At 34.4% G+C, this 20,702-nt stretch overlaps 2 protein-coding genes and 1 long non-coding RNA gene across 9 annotated transcripts; 2 read left to right on the top strand and 1 right to left on the bottom strand.

The window, feature by feature from the left end:
- The first annotated feature begins 10,167 nt into the window (after positions 1–10,167).
- On the top strand, positions 10,168–11,549 carry LOC110615416. The gene is made up of 5 exons (XM_021757257.1): positions 10,168–10,478; positions 10,567–10,693; positions 10,767–10,930; positions 10,975–11,059; positions 11,352–11,549. Exons 1-5 carry the CDS (start codon positions 10,168–10,170, stop codon positions 11,547–11,549), a joined length of 885 nt encoding a protein of 294 aa, XP_021612949.1.
- A 2,486-nt stretch (positions 11,550–14,035) lies between these two features.
- On the bottom strand, positions 14,036–18,410 carry LOC110614694 (transcription factor bHLH110). 7 transcript variants are annotated; one of them, XM_021756317.2, is made up of 7 exons: positions 17,970–18,410; positions 16,947–17,604; positions 16,444–16,578; positions 16,300–16,365; positions 16,040–16,105; positions 14,485–14,547; positions 14,036–14,412 (listed from the first exon to the last, which is right to left on the bottom strand). In XM_021756317.2, the coding sequence occupies exons 1-7, from the start codon at positions 18,098–18,100 to the stop codon at positions 14,248–14,250; spliced, it is 1,284 nt and encodes a 427-aa protein (XP_021612009.1). In that variant the 5' UTR covers positions 18,101–18,410; the 3' UTR covers positions 14,036–14,247. The 7 variants fall into 7 exon arrangements, with proteins under 7 accessions (XP_021612009.1, XP_021612010.1, XP_043813105.1 ...); XM_021756318.2 differs by having other exon boundaries at positions 14,036–14,406; XM_043957170.1 differs by having other exon boundaries at positions 16,300–16,578.
- LOC110614696 lies at positions 18,061–18,799 on the top strand. Its single transcript, XR_002487818.2, has 2 exons — positions 18,061–18,201; positions 18,409–18,799. It is a non-coding gene; the product is annotated as an uncharacterized LOC110614696 (long non-coding RNA).
- Positions 18,800–20,702: the final 1,903 nt, after the last annotated feature.

Genomic DNA, 20,702 nt, shown 5'->3' with positions numbered 1-20,702 from the left:
TAACTTGTGGAATTGGTTGCCTGAGTCCTTTTTGCCCTTCCAATTTTCACCAAATTTTATTAGTATAGAATGCTTCGTAATGAAGTTTGAAATGTGTTTGAATTTTAAAAAATATCTATATTAAGTTTGAGTACTTATTTATGTAATTAATTAAATAAATATATTTTAAATTTTGTAATAATATGTATACTTTTTGACATATTAAATATTAAATAAATAAAATCAATCAAGTATAGATTATTTTTCTAAAAATTATATTTCATGTCAATTACTAAATTAAAATTTATAAAATTAAATCAACTTGATATTTTTCAAACATAATTAATCACATTTATTACATGTTTAATAATTTATAATAAATTTTAATCGAATTTAAAATGAATTAAAATATTAAATATATTAAATGAGTTCAAAAAATGATGATTTTTTTATGATTATAGAGTCTTGGATATTTAGATTATGACTAAACTCACGTTGGAAGGTCAGGCCGTAATCTATCAAAATCCAATACAGAGGTCTGTCCTCCATTATGCAGCTTAGGCCTCGCTCGAACAAACTGAACGGGGTAGGACTCAAGTCCAATTGAAGGAGGTCCAGCCCAATCAACTTGATGAATCCCTAGATATATGGGATCGTATTCACATGGCGCAAGAGAGAATTAAATAGCTGCATGACGATGGGAAATGACATAATACGTCAGTCCCTATGTACAATTCACATGACAATCACAATATATACAGGCGCAGAACACGATTACACGTCATTAGAGGACAAAAAGAAAAAAAACAAAAGAAGGAAGGCATGAACCAACCATAAAAAGTTTACATAAATACACCTTGAGCATACCCTCTATTGGATCTCAAGACATCAATTGGCGCCGTCTGTAGGAACGAAGGATTGTCATCAGAGTTCTCATCCTCATCACACCCACTGAGATCCACATAGCCAATCACGATGAAAACCACACCGGAAACACCCCAAATGATTTGAACTTTACTCATGAGGGACCACAGTTCTCATTCTCTAACCTTACTACCCCATTGAATCAACCACCCGTGTTGTTTAAACCTTCATCAAGTTCGATAAAGACCATGCTCCAAACAACCTTATCTGATCAGGAATTGCAGAACATGGCTCTCCAGCTACAAAATATTACTCATTGGCTAGGCCAGATATTACAGTAGAAGGAACTCAGCACCCCGTTGAGCGTACCACTCGTAACCTAAGAGTTCAACATCAACGAACCCCAATCCACCTTAAAGCATCAAACCCCTCAACAGAGCAGCAAGAGGATGGATGATGGAGATAGAGAAGCCAGCAGAAGGAACAAGCCCATGGCCAAAGCAAAAGGCCGAGTAGTAAGGGAGCTTATCGAGAATGACGGGGCTGAAAGTTATTCCTCCAAACCAGTACAGAGGTTGGAGAACAAGGAGTTATAAAGAAACTACCGCCTGGAGAAGAGGCCCTAGAGAGAGGAGGCAAATGTAGATCAAAAGCTAGAAAGGCTGAAAGAACAACTGCTAGCAGAGTTAGGGGTACAAGACAGCAGCAGTCCCCTACTACCAACCTCATCCCCATTTGTGAGATGAGTACAGTAGGAAACCATCCCTAAGAAGTTCATGATGCCAACAATGGCCATCTCTTATGGGATGGAAAACCCCCAGAAGCACGTCACTATAAGACGTTCATGGAGCTGCAAACCCACTTAGATGCCTTGATGTGTAAGGTTTTTTCCACCACTTTAACCGAACTAGTTCAGGCATGGTTCAACAGCTTGGAGGCGGAGAGTATTAAAGAGCTTCATAGACCTAGCTAGTGTGTTCATCAGCAGGTTCATTGCTGGGTTTCCAGCTGAAAGAAAAATAAGCTATTTGGAGAAGGTTTGACAGAGGAGGAATGAGTTTCTAAGAGAGTATGTGGCCAGGTTCAACTCAGAAGCTTTGCAAATACCCGAGCTTGATGAAGCAAGAGCCGTAGAAGCCATGCAGAAGGGTACCACCTCTCCAGAGTTATTTGGATTGCTGTGAAGAAAACCACCAACCACCTTGGCAGAGCTAATGAAAAGAGCAAAAAAGTATATAAGACAAGATGATGCCTTAACCACGAGCAAATTTGCTAAGGAGGCAGGAGATAAAGGAAGGGATGGGGAGGATAAGAGACCAGATAGGTTGGACAGGAGGCAAGATCGGGGACTTGAAGTACTGAACAATAGATTATAGAGAGAGCCATACGCGATAATTCAGCCTGATCCCAACACCAAACCCCATTGGCATCTTTAAGGCCTTAAATGGCTTCTACCACTTTTTAGTACCGCACAAGCATGATAGTATTTGGTATTGCGGTCACCATTTACAATCCATTATTCTCTAGATTTCTGGAACTATAAAATTTCCTCCTGATCCAAAACCACATCAAGATCTTTTAGCAACTTCTGTTCCAGCTGAAGTAAGCCCATGTGGAAATGGGCATAACCCAATCGCTTAATTCCATTAATACGAGCCAATAATCTTCTCTTTCAAGCATAAATATTTCCAAATATTTTATCGCTTTCATGAACTCAAACTACCACCCAAAGATCGGAGACGGTCACTAATCGATCCATGAGAGGGCCCTAGATATTTAAGCCAAGTAGCTTGAAAACGAAACGGTCCACCATTAGTTGACCTCTGAGAGTCACTTAGTGTAAGTAAGAGAGGGCAATGGTCAAAGGTAGCTCTTTCTAAGTGTTTAATACTAGCTTGTGAAAAAAGAATATACCAAGCAACATTACACAGACCCCTATCTAAATGAACAGCACGAATCGTAGCAATGGAGCATCTACGACTCCATGTATACTTGCACCTAGCAAAACCCAAGTCTAGCAACCCATGTACATTTACCCAGTCATGAAAGTTATCATATTTAGTAGTAATATCAGAGCACACACTAATAGTTTCATCCAACATTATTACACAATTAAAATCACCCAATAAAAGCCAAGGAGTATCCGGGGAGATTTGCGAAGAGGAAAAACCCAAAAAAAGTTTATGCCATAAATGAACCTTTGGATTGTCATATATAGCTGTAAAACACCATGAAGCACCACCCAGACTATTAACCTGAAATGCATAAATTGTGGATAAGTGGATAGGAGAGAAACTAGACCCACTGAGTTATTCCAAAAAAACCCCAATGTCGCCACTAAAACCAACAGCCTCCACCCTAAACCAATGATCAAAACCCATCTTAAGACAAATCCTATCAGCTCGGAAGCCATTAGCCTGAATCTCCACCAAAACTAAAATGGAAGGATGGAAATGAGCACAAAAACCATGAAGGATACGTTGGCTTCTCTTGCCCACAATACCCTATACATTCCAGTCTAAAATAGACATAATACTAAGCATCAAGAGGGGAAACAAAACCACCATGTCATAAAATAACCTAAACCATTACAACTATAGATCATAAAGAAACAGGTATGAAGCCCCTTTCTAAAACACTATTACAAGCATCCATCAAAACAGTATGACAGACCTGATTAGAAGCACCCATATTAATAATAGGAACATTCGAAATATCCTGCAAGATCCTCAGGTCATGAGAAGGCAAGTTACAATCACCCAGATCATCAATCAGAGAACTGTTAGACACTCTTCAGCAATCAATTATACCAATGTTAGCCTTACCAACTACCACCACATGATCATCAAGTTCAGCTGCGGAGATAGACTTTTTACCTTTAGAATGAGAACACGAAGAAGTACCTCCAATATTAGCAGACAAAACAACAAGGGTAGCTAGTACAGAAGGAGCCATAGGAACAAATGGAACTAGCCCAACCTCAGGAGTAGTAGACTCTTACTGATGCCCAACAGGGAAGGAAGAGCGAGTACCAACCAAAGTTTTGGATTGAAGAGAGTTCCTTGATGAAGAAATCAAAGGAATAGGCACACAGGCAACATTATTGTCACTAGCATCATCAACTGGGACATTATTTAAAACATTAAAATGATCAATAGCATAAACCTGTTGAAAAGAGGAGCTGGTTCAACCATGATTACTTGAAATAGCCAAACCAACCGGTTTCACAGTCGATGGAGCACCAGCAGGATGAGGAAAAGTGTGGCGTGATTTCTTAGCCAGAATCCAAAGGCCAAATCTATCAGCCACCACTGCCAAATTTCTCTTACCAGAAGAAGCTGCACTAGGAGCCTGTCCTTTATATGAATCTAGTGAATGATGCGTCGATCCCCCACCTATATCCATAGAAGCAACCCCAAGAGGGGGAACTGGAAAAGCCTCCCTAGCTGACGTTTCCTTAACAAGGCAACTATCCGTTCTGTGGCCATAGCAACCATAAGCAAAATAGACTAAATGGATCCCCTCATATTTAATACGCCTAACTCGCCTATGGAAGCGAAACTTAGATAATAGTGGTTTAGAGAAATTGACTTCCATACAAATACATGCATACTTCCCTCGAGCAGCTTGTAGTGTTGCCTCATCAACCTTGACCGGGTATCCAATATTTCTACCCACGTGCAAAAGAAACCCTTTATCATAATATTCAATCGGGAGATTAGGTAAATGAATCCACACCAATGCCCTACCAATATATTATAAAAATGTCGAAATAGTAAAGGAAAATAGTAAAGGAAAATTTTTGTTACTGATTAGTAACGGATTAATAATGGATATCATGTAAAGGACAACAATAGTAACATATTAAATAATTCGTTATTAATCTGTTACTAAATTCTGTAACAGATACATATCCATTGCAGACTTGGTTCAATGGCCCAAAATTAGTAAGGGATGAACAAATCCGTTACTAAATTGTTTTCTATTCAGTTATTTAGTAACGGATAAACTATCTGTTACATAAGTTAAATTTAGTAACGGATGTGTTCGTTACTAAAATTGAAATCCCTAATATATGAAATCTTGTATTTTCCCTTTCTCAATCATACAAATTGACTTCTCTTTTCCCGGCATTTGAACAAAATTTTCCAAAACCTCTCTTCCCGCTGTCAACGCCGTTGCTGCGTCCGCTGGTGGTGGCTGCTTCTTCTATTTTCCGCCACCGCTCCCTCTGGTCATCGTCGTTGCTTCCTTCGGTCCAGTCCGTCTGTCGTTCGGTGCTGCTCCTCGTCCTCAGTCACGTCGCTGCTGCGTCCGCTGCTAGTGGTTGGTTCTTCTCTTTCCTCCGTTGCTCCCTTTGGTCATCGTTGCTGCATCATCTAATTCTCATCGGCACATCCGCTAGTCCAGTCCTTCTGCTGTCCGGTGCTGCTCCTCGTCCTTAATCACGCCTCTGCTGATTTTCGCCTCTATACTCAACGTCCTTAGTCACTGCAGGTTTGAATTAATTTTGAGATTGTGATTTCAAATGCTCTCTTTTTTGTGTAAATTATTAAAATGGGTTTTTGAATTTTATTGATATGTTAATGTGAGATTATTGAAATGAGTTGTTGAATTTTTTTGTGTGATTATAATGTGTTGTTTTCTTGCTGTTTGTTGTTTTCATTGTTCCTTGTTGTGCATTCTTGTTGTGAATTTTTCATCAAGTGACTTTAGTTGCACTCTTTCTGTTTAATGCTTTGGATGGTTGGTTGGTCTTTGTTGTGGCTGTTTTTCGTGATTTCAGTAGTTTTTAAAGAAAATCCATAAAACTGATAACTAGTGGAAATATTAAGGTCTTCTGAAATTAAATATAGAAGAATGATATTTTGAGCAATATGTCTTTCATTAAAAATTCTAAAAGCTAAATTAAAATTTAAAAAATTCAACACAATGATCTACTCCGACGAATTCACCTCTTGTGATAGTTCCAGTATTGTCAAAAGCCATTACCTTGACCTTGGCCAGTGTTTCGAGATAGTCTCCACCTTTGATCAAAACATCAGATGTTGCAGCCTTTGTAAGTGTGCAGAAAGTTGCAATAGGTGTGAAGAGTATAAGACCACATGGGCATGCACTTACTAACACCACCAATGCTAAGTGAAACCAGTGATCACGGTTGTGAACTCTTAGTGTCAAAGGAACTACTACCAAGCTAACTGATATGATTAAAACCACTGCCAAATTATACAAGGAAAAAAAAATCTAAAGATGACATGCTCATCAATGATGACATCACTGCATTAGCTTGAAACCACATTGTATTTCAGAATCAAAGATCCCTATTTTGCTAATATTATTAATAATATACCTTTTTTATTTTTTGAAAATTTTATAATTTTAAATAGGACTCCAATTCCATTACTATTAAATTAAAATTGATTGGTTGAATGAGTATTTATTTCTCTTACATGCTTGCTAAGAACATACATACCTTGTGGCTTGCTCTTGATTCAAGCCATTCTGCAATAGTGAAGAGAAAGACAATGGTTCCGGATGAAATTATTTTTTTTCAAATTATATTACTTAAATACAAGTACATATCAATTTAGTTCTTTTTAGATGAGGATGTCGTTTTGACAGTTATGACCAACTCTTTTCTAGGTACAAGAGGTACAATATGCATTCTGATAGAGGATGGATGTATGCAAGACTAAAAGATGGTCTACTAAATCCTTTATTCCTTGAAGGATTAAATGAATTCATATCAGCAGCCAAACAGTTTCCAGACTGTTTGAATGGAGAACTAATTAGGTGTCCATGTAATCGATTAAGTGCCAAAATCGCAGTTTTGAAGATGAGAATACAGTTAGGTTTCATCTGATGAAATATGGGTTTGTTAGAGACTATTATGTATAGTATTTGCATGGCGAAATTCAAAACTATAATGCGATACATAGAAGAAGTAATGATTCGACTGACAACACTTGCAATGTGGAATATCAACATGGTGAGTTCTCTAATGCTTATGAGCAACTAGTTGTAGATGCAGCAGGGCCTAGTTTCTCCCCATCAATAAGTAATGAGCCTCCAAACCAATCTACTCAGAGATTGTATGACATGTTGGCAGTTGCTAATAAGGAATTTTGGCCAGGTTGTGAAAATCATTCGCAACTGTCAGCTGTGGCAAGGATATTGAATATCAAATTTGAACATCATTTTTCTGAACGTTGCTTTGATAATATTTGTCAATTCATCAAAGAAATTTTACTTATTGATAATTTATTTACTGATAATTTCTACTCTATAAAGAAATTACTTGAAGGCTTGGGATTACCAATTCAGAAGATTCATAGTTGCTTAAATGGTTGTATGATTTATTGGGGTAAGGATAATGAATTGCTCAGGTGTAAGGTGTGTGACCATCCGAGGTACAAACGATTGCGAGATGGCCAGAGCTCTAGTAAAACCCAAGTTGCTTATAGTAAAATGTATTACATGCCAATCACACCTAGACTATAAAGGTTGTACGCATCTAATGCTACAGCTAAGGATATGACTTGGCATGCCACTCATGGGACTAATGATGATTTAATGCACCATCCATCTGATTGGCATGGATGGAAAGCTTTTGATAACAATTGGCCTCATTTCAGTGCTGAGAAACGTAATGTCCGTCTAGGACTGTGTATCGATGGTTTTCAACCCTTTGAACAATCTGATAAGCAATATTCATCATGGCCTGTCATATTGACACCGTACAACTTACCTCCATGGTTATGCATGAAAGGTGAGTATATGTTTCTCACTATACTTGTCCCAGGGCCTAGAAATCCAAAAGATAAGTTGGATGTGTACTTGCAACCCCTAGTAACTGAGCTGAAAGATTTATGGGAGAATGGAGTTGAAACATATGATGCATTCAATAAAGAAAATTTCAACTTGCGAGCTGCTTTAATGTGGATTATAAGCGATTTTCCTGTTTATGCAATATTATTTGGATGGAGCACTGCAGGACGGACCACTTGTCCTTATTGCATGGAAGATAGTGATGCATTCACATTGACAAGAGGAGGTAAGCAATCATGGTTTGATAATCATTGCAAATTTTTACCTCCTAGCCATTCTTTTAGAAGAAATAAAACATCTTTTAGGAAGAATGTATCTGTTATTAAGAAAGCTAAACCATCAATTTTCAGTGAAGAAGTACTGAAACAGATTGACGAATTAGGGTTTAAGAGGGTTTTAGATGAAGATGCAGCTGAAATAAATTCCCGTCTATCAAAGCAATGCGGTTGGTGAAAAAAAATATCTTTTGGGATTTACCGTATTGGAAAAGTAATTTGATTCGGCACAATCTTGATGTAATGCACATTGAAAAAAATTTCTTTGAAAATATAATTAACACTATAATGAGTACTGAGGGAAAGACAAAGGATAATGCTAAGTCAAGGGCAGACCTCAATGTGATCTGCGTTCGGCCAGAGTTGGAAATGGATCAAGTCACTGGGAGATATCCCAAAGCTTGTTATACTCTAGATAAGCAAAGTAAGCAAGTGTTATATGATTGGCTGAAAAATCTCAAGTTTCCCGATGGATATGTTTCCAATATGGGGAGATGTATTGATATGAAGAAGTTGAAGGTGTTTGGGATGAAGAGTCATGACTGTCATGTTTTCACGCAGCGGATTATGCCAATTGCATTTCGTGAGTTGCTTCCTTCAAATGTTTGGCAGCCCTTAACAGAGTTAAGTAACTTTTTTAGGGAATTAACATCTACCGCTATAAGTGAGAGTGATATGTTGCGGTTGCATGGTGAAATTCCTTTGATCATATGTAAGCTTGAGCATGTTTTCCCTCCAAGCTTCTTTGATTGTATGGAAAACCTTCCCGTCCATCTAGCATATGAAGCATGGTTAGCAGGTCCAGTGCAATATTGGTGGATGTATCCTTTTGAACGGTAAGTTCTTTTAATTTCACTTTAATTAAGTTATTTAATAATGTTTACTAATGTTGGTCATATATTTTATAGATATCTGCGACGGCTTAAGAATAATATCAAAAATAAAGCTAGAATCGAGGGATCAATATGTAATGCGTACCTAGTAGAAGAAGCAACTTCATTTTGTGCGCATTACTTTGAGCTGTATGTCCAAACTAGACATCGAAAAGTGCCAAGGAATGTTGACATTTCAGAAAGTAATGAAAATTATGAAGGTAATCTATCAATTTTCATGCAGTCCGGTCGACCAATAGGAAAAGGGACAACCATATACCTTATGGAGGATGAGTATAAAGCAACACAAATGTACATATTATTAAATTGTCCAGAAGTGAAACCCTACATTGAGTAAGTTATCGTAAATAAGTAATTTATATATTATTTTTTAAATTACTTTATCTAATTAAGTTGAGGTTTTTCCAGCATTTATATTGATCAACTGCACTCAAAAGATCCGTTAATCAATGATTCTCAGATTGACATCAAATTGGAGAGTGAATTTGCAATATGGTTCAACAACTTTGCTCATGATTCGTGCAGTAATATATCCAACAAGTTTATCATATCGCTTGCAAATGGTCCATTACGAAGTGTGACATCATATAATGGATATATGGTGAATGGATATAAGTTTCAATCAAAGTCATACTGTGCAAGTAGAGTAACTATGAACAGTGGGGTGTGTATTAAGGGGTCAAATTATAGCAGCGAAGAGAGCGATTACTATGGATAATTGCTTGAAGTTATACATTTGGAGTATCCAGGTCTTCCAATCAAGCGAGTTGTACTTTTTAAATGCAATTGGTTTGACCCCACTCCAAACGTAGGCACAAAGGTTCATAGTAAATATGAACTTATCGATATAAATTATAAACGATCATTTAATAGATACGAGCCTTTTGTGCTGGGAGTACAAGCAATACAAGTGATATACACACCATATCCTAGCCTAAAGAGAGATAAAATTGAATGGTGGGCTACTGTAAAAGTTAAAGCACGTTTTGTAATTCAACTTTCAACACAAGAAAATACACAACCTGATGAAGAACCATTTCAACAAGATGAAATGGAACACACTGCCATTATTAGAGAAATTGATAATTCAATACAACAATTAAATGATCCAACTGGTGATGTTATTGAAATTGATGATGGTGAAGAAAATGATGAAGATGAAACTATAATAGCAACAGAAACAAATGATGATGATGATGATGATGATGATAATGATGACTTAGATGTAGATAGTGAATAGAAGGTATAACATAATTGATATCTATTTTTACTCTCAGTTATTAAATATGTTAATTATATGTGATTTGTTTAATATAAATTTGTACAGGATGAGAGGACGAGGATGTGGATCTTCATCACGGGGTCGAGGAGACCATGGCAGGGGTAGTGTCCACAAAAGTAAATCAGAAAATGTCAATCAAAATTTGGTACAAGACACTGCTTTAATTCCTAGACCACCCCAAAGTGAGAGATCCACACAGGGTGCTGCATCATCCACTCCTGCTTCAGTGCACACATCTGCTACTGCCTCAGCTCCCATAGGTTTGCCACCTATTGTATCTATTCCTACATCTGCATCTGCTTCTGGTAGTTGTGGACCTACAGGACACAGACCATATATTTCCTTGGTAAACTCAGTGTGAGTAAAATTTATAAGTATTTGTAACTATGCACATCATTTTTATGCTTATTTCAAAATAATAATTTTGTCAATTATTCATTTACAGCATGCAGCCTTCTGATCCGATTGCTAGGCGGATTACCTTAATCTTCAAGGAAAAGTTAGTAGCAGATGGCTTTTGTTGGAAAAATTTACCAGAAGAGGTTAAAGAATTCTATTGGCAAGAATTTAAGGTAATATAAATTTTACAGTACATGTGATTATTTTTACTGTGCATTATTTGTCACTAAATGTGAGTAATTACAGAAACACTTCTTATGGGAGGAGGCAATAGAGCAGCTTATGAAGATAGCTTGGAGGAAGAAAGCTGCCGAGCGGTATCGTAGCCTTATGTGTAGCGTAAGGAATGGGAAGGAGAAAAGGCTATCACTGACAGAAGGAGTAATGGATGCATGCAATCCGCTTGGGGGGTAACTGAGTATAAAGAGAAATGCAAAAAATTCTCAAATAACAGAAAGAGTGAAACAGGTGGGCAAAGCGCTGGCCCATCAAGACATTGTGGAGGATCCATATCTCAGTATAGGCATCAACAACAGATGGTATGTACTATTCATTTTCACTTAAATTTTTTGAAATACTTTAAATTTTATTCAATTTATTGTGAATTTATATTGAAGCATGTTATTACTATTTATATTTTACTTGCAGTGCGAAAGACTAGGCAGAGATCCTCTACCTCATGAGTTATTTGAGACTACTCATAAGAAGAAGGGTACTCAGAGTTTGTTGATGCACGCTCAAAGGCCATTCATGTGAGAAAGTAAATAAATTTATAGTAAATTATTTGATTTGTAGTTTATACTGTTATATTACATGGTTTTTTTTTTGAAGGACCGCTTTCTGACTTTGAAAGAGCAAGCATCACAGATAGATAATGACAGTAGTCAGGCATCCTACATTGATGAGGCTCAGTTATACTTTGAGGCAGTAGGTGGAGAGAAAAAAAGAAGGGTGTACGATCTTGGATCACAGGCTTCAGTTTTCTTCCCAAACAAGACTTCTGCTAGTACATCCTTCACATCAGCTTAGCAAAATCAGGATCTTCAAGATGAAATGGCTGATCTCAGACGCAAGCTACAGGAGCGTGAAGATAATAAACAAGTATTACGTGAGCAAAATGTGCAGATTACCTCTGAGCTCTCACAGGTGAAGGATTTACTTATGCAGCTTGTTAGTCAAAGGCAAAGCAGCCAACCTTAAGCTCCCGGTGAGGGAACTTCTGCACAGCCTCCTGATCAAGCAGATGAAGCTAATGATGAGGACGAGGACGAGGACGATGACGAGAACACTACACATTTATAGTTTCTTTTTTCATTACACATATGTACTAAGATAATAAATAATTTTTTAATTTTTTTAGTTTAAAATTGCACAACTTGATACTTGGATATATGTTTGATTTGATTTACATAATATATGATATTGGATTTCAGTTCATTCATGATATGTATGACATTTGGTTTTTATATTTTGTTATTGAGATGAGTTGTAATAGGTGAGTGTATTTACAGGTTAAATTGTTTGATTAGATTATATAATTTGTAATATTTTATTATAATTTTATAAATAGTAACGAATTAAGTTATTACTGATCTGTTAAAAATAGTAACGGATTAATAATGGAAAAAATCTGTTATTACCTTTTCACAATTAGTAACGGGTTTCTGTAACAGAAAAATCCGTTACTAAAAAAATCCGTTACTAAAATAAACGAAAAGAAAACTAAATTTAGTAACAGATTTTCTGTTACTAATTTAGTAACGGATTAGAAAACCGTTACTAATGCATTAACAACGGGGTTCACTGTAACGGAAAATTTCCATTACAAATCCGTTACAAAATAGTTTTAGTAACGAATTTTTAATAATTAATAATGGAAATTTCTATTACTAATCCAATAAATTTTTGTAGTGATAGCTGCAGATTTTGGGTCAAAAATTAGGCTGCCATTACCAAAAAGTAAGATAATGATCTCTAATTACCTATGGGCCATCCAAAAGCACCCGTTCATACTCAGATTCATTGGTAAATCATACTATAAAAAAACCATTTACAAGATCAATCAAGTCAATTGGCAATTTAAGCACCCACATTTGCGGTAATCTCTTCTGAAGGTAACTGAACTCGATAAAATGACCAAGCAACTTAATAATGAGGGTAGATTGCCAAGGGTGCCGCAATAAGCGTTTCTCAGATTTAAAGACCCTTATGGTGGGGCAATCATTATTAGCTGGTTCCTCACTCTCACAATTGGAGTCATCATCAGACAGATCAACAGAACCATCTTCTAAATCCCACATCACAGAATCAGCAATCCGTCGGCCTTGCAAGATATCCTTAAAGGATGATTTGCGCCCTCCCATCAACTTCCACACCCGAATCAAGTCCATTCTCAGGAGAAGGCGCCACTACTTCCTCCACCATACCATCGCGAGCAAGTTTTGCTTTCTCTTCTTTCAACAGCAGCTCCAAAGGAAAAGCTTCCATCGCGTTACTAATAATGACTTCTTTATTTCAAGCATATCAACTATTCTTCATTTTTAAGAGAACGAGTCTATAGTTCACATCTGTTATGCCCATTTCATCCAATAGTAGCAAAAACTCCCTAAACACCATCTTAAGTTCTCATTCTAAATGAAAATCTAATCTAAATTCCTAAATCCCAATCCATGCTGCCTCTCGGCTCCTCGCATCCTTTTCTTCTCTTCTTCATTTTTGTCTACTGCTATTATTTGTTACTCTATTGAACTTTTCTTCTTCTTCGACTTGTTTCATAGAGAAATTGAATTTTTTTAAATTATTATTTGCAAATAAATCTATAAGAACAATCTTCTACTAAAACAATTGAAATTTATTAGCTCGGTTTGGTTTGTTCGCTTGACCACAGCCACATTATACACTTTAGTTTGTGCCATTTAGTTCTCTTTTGGACGGGATTGAAAAAAAAGAAACCTGAAGCCGATGCAAGTCTGCAAGCCAAAGCCCATTTAGAAAATAGGTTGGGTTGGGCCATCATCACTCTAAAAATATGGGATTTGAATTAATAAAAGAAGGACCCCACTTTCAATGGACAAAAAAGAAATTAACGAAAAACATAATTAAATTTATCTGTTTTCAATTTCAAATAATTTATTTTTTTAATCTTTATTTCTGTTAATAATAAATTTCTTTCAATTAAATAATAATTTTTAGTTAATTAGAAATTATTAGAAAAAACAAATTACATCTTAGTTTCTGAAATTATAAAAATTAGAAATCCATCCTTATATTTTTAATTTAAGAGATAATCACAATTTCAAATTTTATTTTGTCAATTAATAGTTTTTTTTTTGTGTTATTTAACCTCTTATAAAAATATATTTAACTTCAAATAAATAGATTATTTTATTAATAAAATAAAAATTAAAAAATATAATACTTTTAAATTAGAACAAATATAAAAGGAGAAATTTTAATTTAGCTTAAAATTAAGTGCATGTGGTGAAAGGTCAATAAATTAATTAGAATTACAAAAGTGTAAAAAAGGGTTCCTTAATTAATTAAATTACATAGAATGTTATATCTGAATCATTAATGGATCAAATTTGGTCCATCCTACTGGAATATTTTAATTTTACAGGATGACCAGACTTGCTCCATTAAAACTAAGTTTAATTAACCTTAATTTCCTATTCAACAAAGCAGGAACATGCCCCACAGTTAAAATCTGTTTGCTTAAAATACTGTCCTATGTTCCTCCGCCAAAATTAGGTGGCGGCCAGATGCCGCCTCCTCCTCCTCCTCCACCATCTGCGGTTACGTAAGACATGCAAGATAATGGCACCAGACAGAGCCCTCGGCTTCTTAAATCTGTCTTTAGCTCATCCTTTCCTTCTTCAGTTGAACCCTGAAACTAATTTTATTTAATTAGTAATTCCACATTGGAAATGTATTCTAGAAAGGCACAAAGCTTAAGTTTACTTACTTCTTGCGTAATTCTAGTGCTCGCCTTGTTCCGCGATGACTTCATATAAGGAACGCTTAGTGTCTGTCGTAACAAGAGAGAATGAGAAAAAAATAGATAAATAGAAGAAAATGGTTGATATAATTTATTATTATTTTCTTTATAATACTTAGACCGAAATAAGACTTTTTATTAGACTAGATATACATAAATCCACAATAAATATATAAATTTTTGTGTAAATCTTATTAATATAAATTTATATAAATATAATAACATATAAAATATAAAACTGTCCATTGATTAAGTCACGTGTTCACGGTCCGATTGGTCTTATTAATTAAGAAGAGTCTATCTCAATATCGACCAGATAAATCAAACATGAACTTAAAAAATCAAGATATAAAGCTGACCCCTACAAGTCTGTTGTCTCTTCCGAATATTTCCAGAATCATAAATATACTTATAGTAAATTAGACTCATAACACGCACGATAGACAAGAGATGGACTGGTCGACTTTGAATTTATTACTCAACTGTTTATTATTAATAAGCCGCTTAACACTTCTATGAGAAGATTTCTCTGTTCAATTCGTTGGGATGTGACACATAAATATGATAAAGACTAAAAATATATATACCACTGGTCTAACCCTAAATCAGAATATTGGGATATTATTGATTTTCGGTACCTCCACTATTTTTATTTTCTCTCAAAGACTTTAATTTTAGCAAACTCAAGTTTCAATTTATTAAATTTTATGTATTTCATGCACTTATCTCTCAATCAATCCCAGTTGATTAATTTTTTCATTAAATCGGACTATCATTTAAGTGCCCTAATTGGTAACTCCGGAAGATTGATTCTTTCTCTAATAAGTTTTATAGAGCATAAAGGTTGAAGACAACCTTGTAAAAGTTCTGCCAGTTAGCAATACAAGTTCCCTGAACCCTGCAAGTGCAGTTTCAACTCTCAATAATAATAAATTTTAAGCAAGTCAATCATAATTAATCATAGAAGTATATTTTTTATATGTGATAATAATAATAATAATTTTAGTATTATTAAATTAAAATTAATTTGTAACTCACTATTAATTTTTTTAACAATATATACTATAATAAACTAATGTATTTGAATCTTCTTTATCTCGATTTCTCACAACAATAGAGTTGCTTTCTTTTTCTATTATTCTGAAATTATATTTTACTTTTCTTTTTGATACGATGATTTATTGAATAGTTTTCTAATATTCTAATTAATATGTTTTGAAAAAAATAAAATTTATTATTTGTAAAAAAACAATATTAATATTGAAATTACCATAGTCGAGAATATTTAGTTAGACTAACGGGGTGAATGAGTTGTGATAATGAATCGTTTAGAGAGAAAAAAAAAAAAAAACCTGAAAAGGAATATTAGCATTAAAATTAGCAAACCCTAGGATGTCTATTCCAAGTATGGTGGATACATCCCAAGGCAATGTGACATTGTTTTAGTGTAATAAAGGAAACAATGTCAGACTACTAGAATTATGTAACCTAACCAAGGAGAATGTTGGGAAGCTGAAAATACCTCAACCTGGTTTTGAAGGAATTTTATGTATCCAATAGCCTCCATTAGTACGGATGCTGTGTCTGTCTGCAATATTCTCCAAAATCCACACACGCGTTAATATAATATATTATATTATATTAATATATTTTTAAATCAATTATTATTTAATTTATAAAATAAGGTTTAAAAAAAAACTCAACTTCAGACACTTCCCAATTTAATTCCAGAAAATTATTGAAATTCCTAAATGATTCGTTCATCATTGCCTAGCTCATTACCTTGCCAAAGGGTGCAACAAGCTGCTGCAGAGCTGCAATTCTATCTCCTAATTTCTCTTTTCTAACCTGTTCGATCAAAGTTCTAAATGAACAAATTATTTTGTGCTCCACATATGAAATGGCTGTCACAGTAGCAAAACAGACCTTAAAGGGAGGGCAAGAAGCGCGTGTCTCCAATCGCGATTTCTTAGTTGCAGCTGCTTGTGTTGCCTTTGGCTCCATCAAGCTGTCGCTGGGCCTCTTTGCCTCCAATATTTCATTGGTAGTGAAGGAAGATGTCTTCGAAATTAAAAGACCAAAAAAACTTCAGTGGGAAGATCACTATAAAAGTCCTTTTAAATAATAAAGACGGATTCTTCTGATAAAGAGATTAGTGTTTAAAGCTGAAGGAACCTCTTGCATGTGTATAAAAAAGAGTAGCTTTTCTTATGGGGCCATAACTATTTGCTCAAGAAAATTTTTTTTTTAATAAAGGGTTTCAACTTTTCAATTCAAATTTCGACTATCTTAGGGTGGAGAGGAAAATAAAAGAAAAATGAATCATGCACTTATCATAAAGTTAGAGAAAAAAAGTATGATTCTGGACAACATAAATGGCAAAATTTAAGTTGTTTTTTCCATTAACACAACAAAGAAGAAGAACTCACTTGAATAGGGCTAGATGATGGGATATGCATATGCTCAAGATCGTAAGAAATGCTGTCGTTATACATGCCAAGATTATCATGAGACGGCTGCCCAATACTCCTACTAAACCTTGTAGAGTTTAAGTGATCCAAAGCCTGCAAGTTCATGTCAATGGCGCCTGAGATCGATGGCGGTGACCGGTTCAAGTTTGAAATGTTTATACTCGGATATATCTGGCTAAAGTTTCCTCTTCTGGGTATGGAACTTCCAGGGCTAGAACAGTCATGAGCGTTAGAGTAGATCTGTGCAGACGAAAACTGATGTACATTGATGGGAAAACCGGAAGAAATAGTCTTGAGCAAGAGCTTCTCGCTTAGATCAGTCATATGTTTTTGCTCATAGCTTGGGGAAGATAGATGGGAATCTTCAACAGTGGATGGATCGTTTAGCATATCTGTAAATCTGGGGAACGAATCTGGCAAGTCTTGTTTGATTTTTGCGAGCTGTAGGTCATGATCAGCAGACTGGTTGGTGAAGCACCCTGCAGAGTTACTATTCCAATGGATCAAGCCCAGATTCTGGATCGTGGAACTGTTGAGACTTGGGATTAAAAATTCATTCTTCTGCCTTGGATTTAAGTCTACTCCATTACAGTTAGGATTCAAGTTACTACTACTCCTGAAAAATTATATAAAAAAAATGTTTGGTCTTAGAGGAAAGATTTAATAATAAAAGGAATTAAATCAACAAACCCTAGAAACTATAAAAGCAACAAAGAAAACAAATCATAGCTGAAAATAAGACAAAGAGAGAATATAAAACACAATTTTTTTTTTTGTATATTCATTGAATCATTTTAACAAAAACCTAATGAACATGGAGTTGTTTTTCACCTCTAGGAAAAATTTCTGATTGGATGTAAATCAAATCAAAAAAGAAAAGTGGAAGCAAATCCAAAAGTTGATTCATGATGGTACTGAGAGCAGCTAAAATTGATTTAGAGAGTGTTTGAGAGAGAAAGAGAGGGGAAAGAGAGAACTCACAAAGTGCTTCCAGCTCCATAGTTAGATGATGGGGTAGTTAAAGAAGAAGACCCAACAAGCTGGAGTTGAAGCTGATGATGCTGGTGATGGAGATTAGCAGACTCCATAATGATACAAGATTTATTTTTCATATATATAAAGGGCTTGAAAATCCCAATATGTGAAATTAAAATTTAGCTAGGCATAGGCTGATCCAGGAATCTCTCACACTCAATTCAAAGAAACAGTTCAGGTGACACCCACATCACCTTGCTGCTTTTGAGTTGCTGGCCACTTTTCTTAGTTTTGCTCTTTACTCTTTCAAGTTTCCTTCTTATAAAGTAACCTTGAAAAGAAAGAAAGACACCATCAATAACCCATCTCTTTCTGACTTTAATTATTTATTTTCTGTTCTCTTCTCTCTCTCTCTCTCTCCTTTTTTTTTTTTTCTTTTTTGCAGCTTCTCTCTCTCTCCTCTATGTGTGGTGGGCTGGTAGCTATTGCAGTCTCTGCAATTACAGGAAGATGATTACATATATACTCCTTCTATGGTATTATTAGGATCTGTGCCTTCGATCCCAAGGCTTTCAAGAAAGGTGTTTGAAGAGAAATGATGACAACCATGCTCATATCTCTTTCTTTTCTTTTCTTTTCTTTTCTTTTCTTTTCTTTTCTTTCTGTGTCTTCTCCCCACATGTCTAAGGGCCGGTATCCTTATATATATAGATATAGATATTGAATTTTGGCAATGCATCAAACTTGAATAGGAATTTCAGGGTTCCATGTTGTATATCTATTGCTTATTCTTTTCAGTACTGAATGATAAAGTCCTATCTAGTGGTTGTGAATGATCCGTTCCTTGTGTTATCATCATCTCTATCTATCATGCTCCTTTTCATATCTCACCAAATGTGTACATAATTACCTTTTGATTCCTCTCTTTTGCTTTAATTTACTCTTGTAATGAAAATGCATTAAATAAATTAAAGAATAGTTTTTTAACATTAACCTGACCGATTAAAAACGTAAAGTTATGCTGGACACAGATTTGAGTCTCCACTTCGAATTTAGTAAAGTTCGAGTCTCCACTTTGAATTTAATTTGATGGTAAATACATCTGAGTAAATATGGGAGGTCTCAGGTTTACTCTCCAAGATCCTCAATTCCCAATTCAAAAAAAAAATTATAAATTACAATACCATAAATTATATATACCAAGATTTTTAATATATTTGCATGCATTTTCATTTGGAATGTATAATAATAGAAAATGACTTAACCTTAAGCACAAAACATAAAATTCTTTTATTTGTTTAATTATTTTTCATGAAAGTTGAAAATATATTATAAAAAAGAAAAAACAACGATAAAATTTATTGATTAAATTATTAAAAAAATAATTATTAAAATAAATTATCGATAATAAAATAATTTACCATCATATTAAAATATCGACTATTTTAAAAGCTCATGGAGTGTATAAAATTCATATTCATCATTATATTAATTTACATTTATCTATAAATCTATATAAATTTAGATATAATCTAATAAGTTAAAGAAAATAGTCTAAGAATCCAATAATTAAATTATTAATTAAGATAATAAATTAACCAGCAATAACTAAATAAAATATAACTACAATACTTATTTAAATCAAATTTATACGAATTATAAATATATAATAAAATTTTCATAAAATTTTATATATTTATATAAATTCAGTTTAAATAAATATTTTTAAAAATATGATGCTTATTAAAAGAAAAAAAAGGGAGAACATTTCCTCTGGGGTAGAGATCAATATGCTTAGTTTGTTTTTTGGGTGAGAAGAGAATTTGCTTAGTTAATTGTTGCAAGATAGGAAGTAATGAGATGATAGATGATAATCATGGAGGAATAGATTTTGTTCTCATATGCATTTGTTTTTTCAAAAAACATTCATCATGATGCTTGCTCTAATTATCTAACTTCAATCATTTCTACTAGTGGCAAACAAAAAGAAACCTAACCCTACACCCTGTATCTACATCTTTTTCATTAATTCCATCTTTTTTTTATACATATTTATACATATGAATTATTTATAATAATTTTATTAAAATTATAATTATTTCATATAATTAATTTTTATTGTAATAAATAATTTTTATTTTTTCTTAACTTTAATTTAATAATATTTTTTGTTAACTGCATGAAAATTAATCTATTTTATAAATTAAGCTTGAAAGGAGGCCTAAAATAATGATAATAGTATAATGTTCAGCCCCACAAAGGTTCACATCAGAGTGAAAAGTTAATGGGAGAACCAAGAAAATGTGAGGTCAGAGTATGGGCAAATCTTTTTTTTTTCCCACCTTAACCCTTTTTTTTTTTTTTTTCTTTTCTTCACCAAAGCAATTCTTCTTTATTAAAGCTTTTTAACCTTCCCCTCATTGCTCACCTTTTGTAAATTTGCTACCTTTCCAAGATTAATTATTCAGCTTAAAAGCAAAGCAGTTTATAATCAAGTTTTGCAGCTAATTTTACATAAACATAAAATCCCAGGTTGAGAATTATATTTATCATAAGAAAAAAAAAAGTTAGTCTTTAATTATATGTGTCGGAGTCCCTCTCTACTCCAGACGGCCATTTATTTTTTTCGGAGCGCATGCAGATAGGTCTGCAAGGTAACTGGGTTTGCTTCCCCATATCTTATCACGTCACAAGATTAAGCTTTTTTTTGTACGGATCCATTCGCGTAGCCTGTCCGGC

The sequence above is a fragment of the Manihot esculenta genome, chromosome 5 (genome assembly GCF_001659605.2).
Source record: "Manihot esculenta cultivar AM560-2 chromosome 5, M.esculenta_v8, whole genome shotgun sequence".
Lineage (NCBI taxonomy): Eukaryota > Viridiplantae > Streptophyta > Magnoliopsida > Malpighiales > Euphorbiaceae > Manihot > Manihot esculenta.
Note: the sequence above shows the minus strand (reverse complement) of the source record. Positions and strands in the feature narration are given on the sequence as shown.

Coding starts and splice junctions, on each gene's coding strand:
- LOC110615416 (XM_021757257.1), top strand. CDS start 10,168: ATGAGAGGACGAGGATGTGGATCTTCATCACGGGGTCGAGGAGACCAT. Junction 10,479..10,566: donor ATTTCCTTGGTAAACTCAGT/GTGAGTAAAATT, acceptor ATTCATTTACAG/CATGCAGCCTTCTGATCCGA. Junction 10,694..10,766: donor TCTATTGGCAAGAATTTAAG/GTAATATAAATT, acceptor GAGTAATTACAG/AAACACTTCTTATGGGAGGA.
- LOC110614694 (XM_043957170.1), bottom strand. CDS start 18,100: ATGAAAAATAAATCTTGTATCATTATGGAGTCTGCTAATCTCCATCAC. Junction 17,605..17,969: donor TATGGAGCTGGAAGCACTTT/GTGAGTTCTCTC, acceptor ATAATTTTTCAG/GAGTAGTAGTAACTTGAATC. Junction 14,413..14,484: donor GCACTAGAATTACGCAAGAA/GTAAGTAAACTT, acceptor AAATAAAATTAG/TTTCAGGGTTCAACTGAAGA.